This window comes from Cyprinodon variegatus, unplaced genomic scaffold, assembly GCF_000732505.1.
Source record: "Cyprinodon variegatus isolate N-32 unplaced genomic scaffold, C_variegatus-1.0 Scaffold721, whole genome shotgun sequence".
NCBI lineage: Eukaryota > Metazoa > Chordata > Actinopteri > Cyprinodontiformes > Cyprinodontidae > Cyprinodon > Cyprinodon variegatus.
The window spans coordinates 152,754-164,976 of record NW_015151174.1 but is presented as its reverse complement, the minus strand read 5'-3'; the positions used below and the strand labels follow the sequence as shown (position 1 = coordinate 164,976).

The following is a 12,223-nucleotide window of genomic DNA, read 5'->3' as shown; positions in this document are numbered from 1 at the left end:
TGGAAATGTTGAAGGTAGGAAAGCACTGATGCACAGATCTGCCTTTTGAATGATAAAGGCTGGTCCAATTAGAGCTGCAGGTTACCAGATTTACTTTGTGTCTGATGTGACATCTGATAGTCTGTCATGAGATGCATCTTTTCATTCATTTATCAAGTCAACATGTACCCTCTGCAACCTATGCATGCTGCACTGCAGTACGCCATGCTAATTTCCAAGGAGTCTAACACGCAGTTATGTGGAAAATATATTAGACAACATGTTGCATAAAAAAAGGCCCTCACCGGATTGTCCCTCTAGGAGGCAACACAAACAAACACACAATGAATTGATGAGCCATAGTCTATATGAACAGCTGTCAGTGGAAATAAGGTAGCTTTTAGCTTATTTTTATTAGTTAGATCTGTGCTTATTAGACCCAATTCATCCTTTTATGAAGACCAAAAAGAATTCCTGATCACACACTCCACCCTGGCCTTTGCCTCGGTAAAGGAAAGCAGAGAAATTCACCATATATGCTTTGCTTTTCTGCTAGTTATATACGCTGTAACTAAATCTAAAAAAATAAAAATACATCTACAAAGATGCTCATGCTTGAATCGATCCATTTATCTTATTGTTGTCGTGCTTGTCTGGTTCTGTTGAATAATGACAACAGCTCGTGGGGCTGGCCTCACACCACTACCATGCTTCAGCAAAGAAAAGGCATTTGTAAAATAAACACAAATAAAAAAGGTAACAGATATATAATTTGTAAGGACTATGCAAATACTGGCAAAGCATTCATCACTGATTGGAGATTATGATTATGTGATTTGACTTAGTTCATATATTGCAAAATTGCTAGAATATGATCCAGATCCTTTTAAGACAGAGAAAAATGTCTTCAAAAAGATAATTTAGGAAAAAAATGATTTGTCCTAAGGAGCACATGAAGCACCACTGTAAACGCAGCAGAGTGTATGACGGGGTCGTAGGTGGCACAGCCAAAGACGCGCACCTCCATCTGCGTGCATGTGACGAGGTGCACCTAACAATGCATGCAGGGTTAAAAGGGTCTTAATGTTTAATTCTTTTCATGTTTTGGCATGGCCTTTCATATTACCAAATAAATGCCATGGCTTTTAGATTTAAGCCTGATCTGTATAAGATGTCAAGTGACTCACAAGTGCAGAAGGAGAAGGTAGTATAATACAGCAGCAGGTTACGGAAGAAAAGATGGATGTCACTATATCATGACAACATCATTCAAAAAGAGGAAAGGTAAGAAAAAAAAAGTACACAGCAGCCATTTCCAAAGCAATCAGTGCAGCTGGAGCCCTAGTTAAGACATAAAATACGGATAAAATGAGGCTTGGCTGTTCAGACTGCAGGCGCTTTGAAAACTATCAGATGTGAATCCAATTTAGTACATTAAAATGTTTCAGAAGCGTCTTCAGCTGGGTTCATAGAGTTATACGGCATTAAATCCTTTAAAGAAAAACCTTTTCATCGTTGTGACCTATGTTTAACGCTAACTGTCTGTGATGTGCTGCGGCGATCACAAAGTGCAGGTAATGAGAATCCCCTGGGTTGACACGGGCTCAGAGGAGTTAGCAGGCATCAGTCAGACAACAGCCTGATTTCTGGAGCCACAGTGATTAGCCTTATACAAGAAAATAATGAAAACATGCAGATTTGCTTTGAAATGTATAATTTGGGGGGTAGGAAAAAACAAATCTAACAGATTTCCTTTCAATCCTGTCAAAAATAATCCCAGAACAAATACCATCAAAAACCCCAGGGGTAAAAAAAAAAAACACCAATAGCAACTCAATCCACTCTTAAATTGTGTCAAAATGTTAAAAGGGGCTGCAGGTGACTTTTTCCTTCTTTTCCACTTCCGTCAGAGAAAGCAGCAACCGACCGCCTAGTATCTGAAAACCATCGGAGGAGGAAATGTCACAGAGCAAAGCACCCACACCTTCAGCCCAATCTTCTTCCAGCTGACATAATGCTGCCGTCATAACCAAATGAGGGCTGGGAGGACACCACACAGTTTAGCCTCATTGGGCGAAGTCCAATCCAAATTCTAACTCTAACAGAATGCTTGCACCCACCAGGCTCCCTGCGATTGGAGCAGCAGGAGGAAAGCTGGGAATCGGCATGGAGAAACTGGAGGCACCCCAGCATGACTCACTGGAATCAGGTGTTCCAATGATAACAATGATTCTTTTGATAGCAAAAATATGTTAGGGATTCAGTCCCTGCTACTTTCACCAAAGCATCTTAGCTTTTTGGAATACCTCTAATCATTGGTTTGAACCCAGCATCAGAAGCCATTTAAACAGTCCGTGATAGGTTTACAGAATCAGTAAACTGATTATTACTCAAACATTAAACATTGCAATACATCCAATCACAGTTAGCAATGCACCTGATACTCTTGCTTGAATGCATAGGTTCAAACTGATTATAAAGCCTTTTTCAAAATAAGCATAAACTCATGAGAATCCTTAGAAGAAGATGCAAATATCTTCCTTATCCAGCGATGATTTGGCCTAAGTTTCCACACATTTTACAGCACTCCTCAACAATGGGACGGCCATTTCTGCACAATGAGGGAGACGGATGGCTCGTTTAAACATGGACTTTTGTGGTAAAGAATTATGCTCAGGTTCCTTCGCCATAAATAAGATTCATTGAGACGCTGATAAATGCACGTTTCATATTATCGCAGTATTTTCTCTACAGGGCACTTTCTGAACAAATCAATACTGGTCTCGGTGGTCATTAGAGCACTGATGGATCAGAGCCAGGTTGGCCCTTTAATGAGGAGATTTTCCATCAACACGACTCTGGATCGCTCTTATTCATCATAATAGGTAAGGACATGGATATGTGGAAACCTTCGCTTCTCCACCACATCGTTTAGTTGACGAATGGCAAATATGGCCTGTCACTCTGCTGCATAGTGACCCATCTGTTTAAGAGAACCTCCATTCAGAAGGTCTCCCCTTCATTAATCCCCACCCTCATTCACGCTTAAAGACAGAGACCTTGGAATGAAATATGTCTCTTCTGTTCGAGAGGCACACATCTTTAAGCTCTTCTCTTTGCCACGCCGGTTTAGGGAAATCCGCAACAGAAAACAGACCGTGAGGGATAAATACTGCCGGTGTCTGCTTAGAAACGCATCTCTGTGACAGATGACACTGATAGATAGACGTTGGCGAGCAGATTTTTCTTCTCTACCCCAAAGACATTCATCTTTCTCCCCCAATTAGTTCCTGCATGGATCAAACGGTAAAAAGATGTGAGCCAGATGCTAGACTCTCTGCTGACTACACTTAGTTACTCAACATTGTCCCTGAGTCACTTATCTGGCAAGGTTAACGCCATCTTATAATAAATCTAATTTCTTTGGAAACACCGCACCTCAGCAGCCAAGGTTTCAATGTAAAATAAAATAAAATAAATACATCTTTTAAACTAAAAAAAAATCATCTGTATTAGATGTTGATAGGCTTAATGTTTTAAAAAAGAGAATATTCAAATTCTCCCCCAGCTTAAAGACCAAAGTGAATAAAACTGAAAGCTTAAATGAATGTTTTTCTTTAAGGTAGATGAATTAGTGCTTTATCAGATTTAAGAGGAGTCAGGAAAGTTATAAAATGATGAAACACTGCCACCTGGTGGGAACATTAGATAAACTTTCATCAAGTCATTTTTTTATTTATTTAAATGTTTGTGTTTTAAAGACCATCTTTTGTGCTAAAACGTATTTAAACCAGTAATTAATCGATTATTGAAATAATCGTCAACTCATTTACTAATTGATTAATCGTTAAATGGAGTATAGAGACTGTAAAACGTGTCTTTAGCTGACAGAGCGACCCACCTTGAGCAACAATTATACCAAAATTGTAAGAAAAATATTTTAATATTTTGCATTTAAGATTAAAAATAAAAAAACTTTTTTGTCTGTCAATATCTCTATCAAGAACTCCTCAAGTGGAAAATCTTTAGTCTTACCTGGTTTAATTTTGTAAAACATCTTCTTTTACTATCTGATTATTAATCGAAAAAATATTTTAAAATTAATCGATTTGTCAAATAATTGTAAGTGGAGCCCTAATTTAAACACACAAAAAACTAAGTTTACACTATCACCTAGTTTACCATCACTCCTTATTCTATATAACTTCCTTACAAAGTTCGTCACACGGATGGAACCAGAATCTTCATCATATTACGATGTGGTAGAACAATAATAAACGGCATAGTAGTGAAATGAAACCCAAAAACTTTAAGATATTTTATTTTATTTCTATGAATAATAATTCCTTCAACTTGACATATTTGAGCAAATTATTGTTTGAAGGACAAATTAAATGCATTCAAAGCTGGAGAGGTTTGCATTATTGTGCAGATCACTGAATTGGTGATTTGAATTTTCTCTTTAAAGGGACATTTTGAAACAATCTTCATCTTAAGTCTTTCATTTCAATTGTTCATGTCTTATAAAGGTTTTATTTACAACAAATCTCATAAGGAATGTGGTCGTATCTCATGGAGTTTGTGGTTACAGTCACGGACCAGAGTTTTGATTTGAAATAACGATGGACATTCATAAATGTCCTAAACACTAAGCTGAGGCAGAGTTGTATAATCCTTTGGTTCATACTGGTGCTGGTGCTCTCAAATTATAAAAAATTTGAAACCATGTATAATTACAGTTCCCACAGCTCATAATCTACAGTCACTACAGAAATTATTACTTTATATTTAAGAAAACATGCATCCAAGACAAATCCTTTCCAATAAAACAAAACACACAACATCAAATAAACATGCATAAACTGTCAATGTGGCAGCTGTCAGAAAGTCGGTACAACCAAGTTAAAAGCAGAACTGGACTCCCAGATGTTATAAAAAAAAAAAAAGGCATCTGGATAACAGGTTAACTTTAAGGTGCTCACCTTTGGTTAATCATCCCTCTGAAGTTATAATTAGCTCTGTAGTTGGGCATTGGTTTGGGATCCAGAGGCCTGTATATAGCGGGCTCCCCTCTCTTCATGGCCAGACCATTCAGCTCTACTGTGGGTGTTATGCTTCCTGTGATGGTCAGGACAAAGAGAAAACGAGAAAATTAAAGGAAGGTTTTAAAAAACAAAAATGAAAATCTAAGACAGAGGAGGTAAGTCAGTATAACTTGAGGAAAAAGTATCGATCCTATTAATTTCTAAAATGTTTGGAGCATTAAAAGGCAAACTTAAAAGATTACTTGACATAGATGAATACACGGTAGAGAACAATTACTAAATGGTAGTAGAATCCTACAGGACTTGCGGCTTTTAGCCAATAGAAAAAGGCTAAATCAATTATTTTGAGCTCCCCTAAATCGACATATTGAAGCACCGATGTGGGCGGCAGTGATAAAGGCTGCAGGATGGTTTAGATCGGTAGTGTATGAGGCAGTGAGATGTGATTCAGAGAGCTTAATGCAGTTTTTTTCCTCTTTTTTTCATAAAGAGGGGAGAGTGATAAGCTCCGCTTATGTGCCCTTTCTTCTTTTTTTCTTGGAGAGGCTAAAATAGGATCACTATTTTAATCCGTTTCCTGTCCTCCTGAAGTCCTATCATGGGTTTAGCATTTTTTTTTTTTTTATGTTTTAGTTATTTATTTTTTTTTGCACAAGTCAGTCATGTCTGCTATATATTTTCCCTGCAATTGGCAGATTTGTTTTGGATTTCCAGGATGTGGATATGTTTTACTTTGTAACCGCACCTTTTTTCCTGTCAGACCAATTAAAATTGCCACTGAACTGCTGCATAGTCCAACTAAAACAGGTCTATCTCAGTCGGATCGAAGCAAAAGTCGCGTCGGTGCGTTCATCCCACAGGCTCTCAACAAGTGCTTAACGCCTAAACGTTGTCATACACGATTTTCTGTCGGATTGGGCTCTAAATCAGATTTTCAGGGCTTTGGTCTTAAACCGTTTGCAGAAAAAAGAAGGTGGGGCCCAAGTTAATGCCGCCACTTTGGTACAAACAGTTATCAAAACAGGAGCACATGCACACCACCATACCTAAAGGAAATAAGGAGAATGAATTGAATCTAACAGTCAAATCAAATGTCGGTCTGTCACATAAAAACCCAAGTGTGTGATATCTTTAACCTTTGCAGACCAACATGCTGTGCACTGTGGCTGAGGTTCTAGTACCTGGGTTGCTATTGACGTCTACTTTAGGTGATCGGGGCGCAGGCCTGGGGAGGACGCTCTCAGCCAGTGCTTTGGCAGCGGTGGAGTGCTGGGCCTTCTTAATGCTGGTTCCTTCTGCCTCCCACACCTGCTCCCCAAGAGTCAGCTGCACTGTGAAAATCTACAACAGCGACACCCGGAGGACAAACAGTCAACTCACAGAACTCGGGTTGTTCCCAAATCACTAGAGCTGCATCTTAAGAAACATGCTGCATCGTTACATTTCTTTGCATTTTATAGAAAATATGAAAAAAAGGTAAACAGAATATTTCACTAAACAAACACTCCTATTATACCTTAGCATGTGCAGGGCCTCTCTCATTGAGGAGCTTGTACTGTGGTTGGATCCTGTTGAAACGGGCTAACTCATTCACCAAGCACATTGGAGTTTTCTCTTTAGGGTTTGCCATGTTCTCCTGGGGCGAGCCTTTGACACAGAGCACCAAACACAGCATACTGAGAACCGGACAGGACTACAAGTAATAATCAGAGAACTTTAGAGGGAAAGCTTAACATCAGAGTTACATGTTTAACTCTATTGCTGAGAATATATATTTTGTAAGTTAACTCAAAATATTAATCTTAGATATATTCACATATATTGATTTGTTACACACAGTTTTTTAGTTCAATCATTAAATGGTTTCTTTCAATTAATTTTTATGAATTTTATTCATTTTGACTTTTAAAATCGCTTCCAATCAGCAACTCAAGCTGTACGTTTTTTTTGTTTTACAGCTCTCTTAAAGGTAGAGTGGAGGATTTTCTAAAATTTTTTGAAAAGACCTACCCTGGCCTAAAAAAAACGCACATGCACAACCCTGTACCCGCTCCCGAGAGGGAAAGCCTCAAAATAGCAGGCTAAACTTTTCCTGTCGAGTAGAAACTTTGGAACCGAGGCATCAGTGGGAAGTCCAATCAGCATCGCATATAAGAATCTCCCAAAATCTGGTCTTGTTTCTCTCTTCTGAGGTCTTTCTTTTCTTCTCATACACTTCCTGGACACTTTTTCTCTAAGGACCCACATCAATTTTCAAAGAACTGGGTTGAGAGAGGCGATGGTTGGCTTGATCAACACAAATATTCGCCTGAAAGTTGGCATGCGCAGAAAAAGCTAGGTTACTGGGGACGAGGACATAGGACCTCTGATTTAGATGATCCACCTGGAAAAAGAAAACGCTCCCTTATACATTTACAGGTTTGGGTTATTTTGTCCTATTCTGCCTTTTTTTTTTTTTTTTACCACACTTTATTCCCTTCCACTCAACTTCACATCCCAGTTCTTGGATGCAGAATTCTGAATAGACAGCTTTTTTTGCCCTGCTCTCCTTGTATACAGTCTAAGTTTCTGCAGGACAACTACCTCCATACTCCAACACAATTCATCAAATGGATAAATTACCTCTGTAGCAAGACATTCATTTAATTCATTTGTTTTGGAGCAGGATTGTATGCAAAAGTTGCAGGATTGTAGTTCTTAAGGACTGAAAAACGGCTGTGGACCAAAAAACAACTAGAGCTGCACTCATGTTACAATCATTCATAATAAATGCTTAAATTATCTCTCCGAGTGTGATAAATATATATGATCTACGAGTTTCCATGTCTGATTTATTGAATGCTTCAATATTTCGATTAGTTAGGATGACTAAAGCTTGGGCTTTTAATTAAAGCACCATAAATCTAACACATCAGTTAACAGGATACATTATTTATTTGGTAAAATTCTCATTAACAACTATTCTAATGCAATATGATTATGATGAGAGATTCAAAACAAAGGACGATACAAAAACATTATCAGAACCAAAAGATTAAAAAACAAAACATTATGTTCGTCACAGAGTTCTGCTTGGTTCTGTTGTACCTGGCGGTGTGGCAGACACAGGAGCGTCCCCATATCCGACCGCAGGAGCAGGGCAGGCGGGTGTGGGGGCCGGGCCTGTGCCGTTGACAGAGGGCTGCAGACCCAGGGGTCCTGGGCTGGCCATGGCCGTCGGAGGAACTCCAGGGGAGAGGCCAGGACCAGCCAGGGGCGCTGTGGTCTGTACTTTCACTTGAGCCATGCTCTATTCCTGGAAGAGAACAAGAACTTCCCCTTTGGCTTTCAGTGGTTTAACAAAACACTTAAAAAAAAAAAAAAAAAGAGTGCAGTCACAAATCAGATTACAAATCATTACAAATCATCTAAATATAAGACATTTATGAGCTAACAGGAAATGAATTATTCGGACTATAGACACATTTATAAAAGTCTAAAATCCATTTAAGATATTTTAGAAATGATCTGAGTTCCAAGCCTGGAAAAGTGACTCCAAACTGAGCAGTTATTCTGATCCCTTCACTGCTAATAGTCACAAACAATGAGGCTTTATTCCAGAGCGCTTTACTCATGTTACCGCTGCCAATGGCAAAAGGAGGCAGACTGTGAAAGTCAGAGCAAAACAATAGACACCGAAATCCAACTCGTTTCTCTGTAGGAACAAGCTCATAGAAAAACATCCAGATTCCAGGACAGAATCCATTTAAAGAAAAATGTAAAACATATACACTCAATGATTACAGTCCAATATTTACACCAACTGCAGCGTTAAATGTTCAAATGATTGTAAGAGTTTAAAGAAAGTAATCCTTTGCACAATGAATTAGAACCTATGGCAGCCTCACAGTATGATGCTGCCACCACCACGCCTGACAGCTACTGTAGAGTTTGTTATTTGATTTAAAGGGAAAGAGGTCAAAAAGGTTTATCTTTGTTTTGTCTGACCAGACATTTTTGAATGTGTCCATTGGGGAAAGTAGAAAATCTGCTCAAGTTATAGATTTTAGAGAGAGCTTGTGTTTTAGTGGGATCCTTCTCAAAATATGGCAGTTTGACATTTGAATTTCAGCGACAGTGGAACTTTTTCTAAACATCTAAAAAAAATATCCATTTTTGTTTTGGGTTGAATGATTTAAACGTGGATAGGATTGGGAAAGCATAAGACCAAGTCATTTCAAGTTTATGAAGACACACATCAAGCCTAATATCTATTCTATGGTTTCAATTTATGTTATGTCATTAACATAGTAAACTATCTTTAAAAATTTTATGTAAACAAAGAACACAGATCAGTAAATTAACTTTATTCTGAGTGGTAAATGTTTTACTTTAATAATAGCAGTTATTTTAGGTAAAGACACTCAAATCTAAGTCAAAACTTATTAGTGTTCAAGTCAAATTCAACATTTAAGTCAACAAACCTGTAACTGGAATCTGACTTGAGTCAAGTCACCAAGTCAGAGTTTACACCTCTGAGAATCAGGAGACAATGATCACAAACACACATAAAAAAGATGCTATTTTCAAAACCTCGACGCCACTAAAAACTTGTAGATTTTGTTTGAAAGCAGGGGAATTGAGCCCACTAAATAAGACGCTACCTGTAATTTTTCTTACAATCTTCATTAGAGAGAAAATGTAGAAGCTTGCATGGTTATCCGTACTCATATAAAGCAGAGTTTAATTCTCATTTTAAATAAGAAATCAACTAACCAGAAGATCAATGACAACATTGAGTTCATCAAAACATTTTCATCAACACATTGCCTATAAATGTTTTCTGATATGACGTTTGATTTAAACTAACTCAAGAGCAGATAAGAGATAAAAGCACACCCATCTATTTAGCCTCTTTCCCACTGAGATTGGAGGTTAAAGTGGGTTTTTCAAACATGGGTTGACCAGCTAACAATCGGCATTTGGCTCCCTTCTCATTTGCAAAAAAAGCTGGGTCTGACCCCTCGCTGGCAAGCTGCGTGGCATCCGACCCCCTGCAGCTGCGTGTCTGGTGACACCATCATGATGGGTAAGCATTTAAGATGTCACCAGAAATCAGGAGAGTAAACAATGGAGAGCAATGTGTAAGGAAGCCAGGGCGTAGTAAGTGTGCTTTATTGTTTCACTCCATCACCTTTCCAAATCCCTCTCACCAGTCCTGCACCATGTTTATTGAATGTAAACAGTTGTTTGGGTTTATTAGGTCAGAAGTGGCTGGCTTGGTGTGTTGATGTCCGTACTTAGGGCTAAATAGCGTAATGTAAATTAGGGCGTCGAATCAGATCTGGTGTTCCCAAAGTGATTTTAACGCTGATCGCTTGCAAAGTCGTTTGACCCAGGTAGACACGCGTCAGTGAGCTGTTCCAACTACCACTAAAAGCCAATTGTTCCTAGGTTTAAACAGTTTTTCAGCCACTGGGAGAGGGGTATATGTGTGAACCGGGTGAAAACGTTATTTTGATGTTTTTTAGACTCCAGTAACCCAGACTATAAATAAAAGAAAAAAGATAACCACCTCTGACTTCAGGCTTTAAAAGGCCTAGTCAAAGTATGGACTTTAATCCAAGCATCGCAAATTTCACATCAGAAGTCTAACTTTTTTTCTAAAACATTTTTCAACAACACTGAACCAAAATAGCAGCCAGCTTCTATCTCTTCCCCCCTGATTCCTCCCACAAACTTTATCTCTAAATGGGAATAACTGAGCTATTAATACTCGATACCCAAAGAACAGATCAGACATAAATAGAGATAGCCTGATCTATTTAGATCATTTAGATCTAGTGTAACATTATGGTTCAGTATTATGATTACTATGGCTATTAAATAGCTAGGATCAATTAAATGACTGTGTCAGACATTATTTAAATAAAGGTAAACAAACAGCTTCTAATCATCCTTACCACAAAGAGGGTTGGAATAATTTAAAGACGGCTTCAAAAGTAGGAAAAGTTGTGAATAAAGGGCAAAACTAAGGTCAGAACCTGCTAATCTTTTTCCATAAATTTACCACAAGTTTTTGAGGTATGGAAATGGGTGCAGTTTGCACAGGGGTTGTATTTTCTTTCCCTTTCTTTGGGTTTGTGTAAAACCACACACATCGTGATTAAATTATGTAAACAACCCTGCACTTAATATTTTAATCGAAAAACTCTCCATAAGGCACAACACATGCATGCAGCCGATTGAACTTCATGTTATTTACATTTTCCCTGCTAATCTGTACTTCCAGCCTGCCACTTTATTTTTGCTCAGAGGGGGGAGTTGTGTTTTCATTCCTCCTGCTGCAACTCTACCTGTAGTGAAACAGCCACAGATCAGGGTTTATCACCTGTGTGTCACTGCAAGTTGACAGGAATAAAAGGTATGAAGGATCCAGCCTGACTGCTTGCAGCCCATCCATCCCAGCTACTGCACAGCTTAGCAAGGAAGCTAACGATACACAGAAGAAAGCGACGTTTCCTCTTAATGTCAGCGCCTGGAAATGGAGCCACATAATGGCCAAATGTGTTTACTGCCACGAGTGGGTCACTGGGATTTTTTTTAAAACGATAATTTTAATCAGACCACCTCTGGGTAGACTCGCTTAGCCGGTGGAGGTTCATCATGGCTGAACGGCCGAGAACACCCCTCTCTCTTTGCTAGCATCTCCACACCGCCCCATCTTTCACGAAGAAAAGTCGTAGAAATTTCAGCCAACCTCCAACAACACGCACAGACCGACAACGGCGTGACAAAGCGCCTCGTGACTACCTCACGACGACGGGACAAACATTTAGAGGTAATATTTTTTACCTTTGTCCAGGGCCAGACCCCAGTTACACCTCCAACATTGGCAAACACTAAAGAGAACTGGATGGAAGAAGGGAACGTACCAAGTTATTGTTCCGAATAAAAACGCGAAACAACCCTTTGGTGGAAGATACTCACCTAGTAATGAGGCATTTTGAGTTTAAGTTGCATTATTATATATATTGTGTTATTTAAAGTTTTTTTTAAGGAGATATGGCGATAGCTTGATGTTTGTGACGGTTGAATGAATCGGCGACCCCCGCAAGGCTGAAATGGTTCGGTCCAGGTTTGCTACCTCGAAGCTACAAGTTAACTTTTGACTCAAATCCTTGTCCAACGCTTTTAAATGGATGTCACAGTTTAAAAAT

General features: G+C 38.8%; 1 protein-coding gene across 1 annotated transcript in view; it reads right to left on the bottom strand.

Moving 5' to 3' along the window:
* The window catches only part of stau2 (staufen double-stranded RNA binding protein 2), a 116,499-nt gene extending 104,584 nt beyond the window's left edge, over positions 1–11,915 (bottom strand). Inside the window, exons 1-5 of the mRNA XM_015395039.1 lie at positions 11,859–11,915; positions 8,112–8,319; positions 6,541–6,671; positions 6,206–6,365; positions 4,962–5,097 (exon numbers count right to left, since the gene is read on the bottom strand). Of these exons, the coding sequence (XP_015250525.1) occupies positions 4,962–5,097; positions 6,206–6,365; positions 6,541–6,671; positions 8,112–8,310 (626 nt within the window). The 5' untranslated portion in view covers positions 8,311–8,319; positions 11,859–11,915. The remainder of the gene's footprint in view (positions 1–4,961; positions 5,098–6,205; positions 6,366–6,540; positions 6,672–8,111; positions 8,320–11,858) is intronic.
* Between the last annotated feature and the right edge of the window lie 308 nt (positions 11,916–12,223).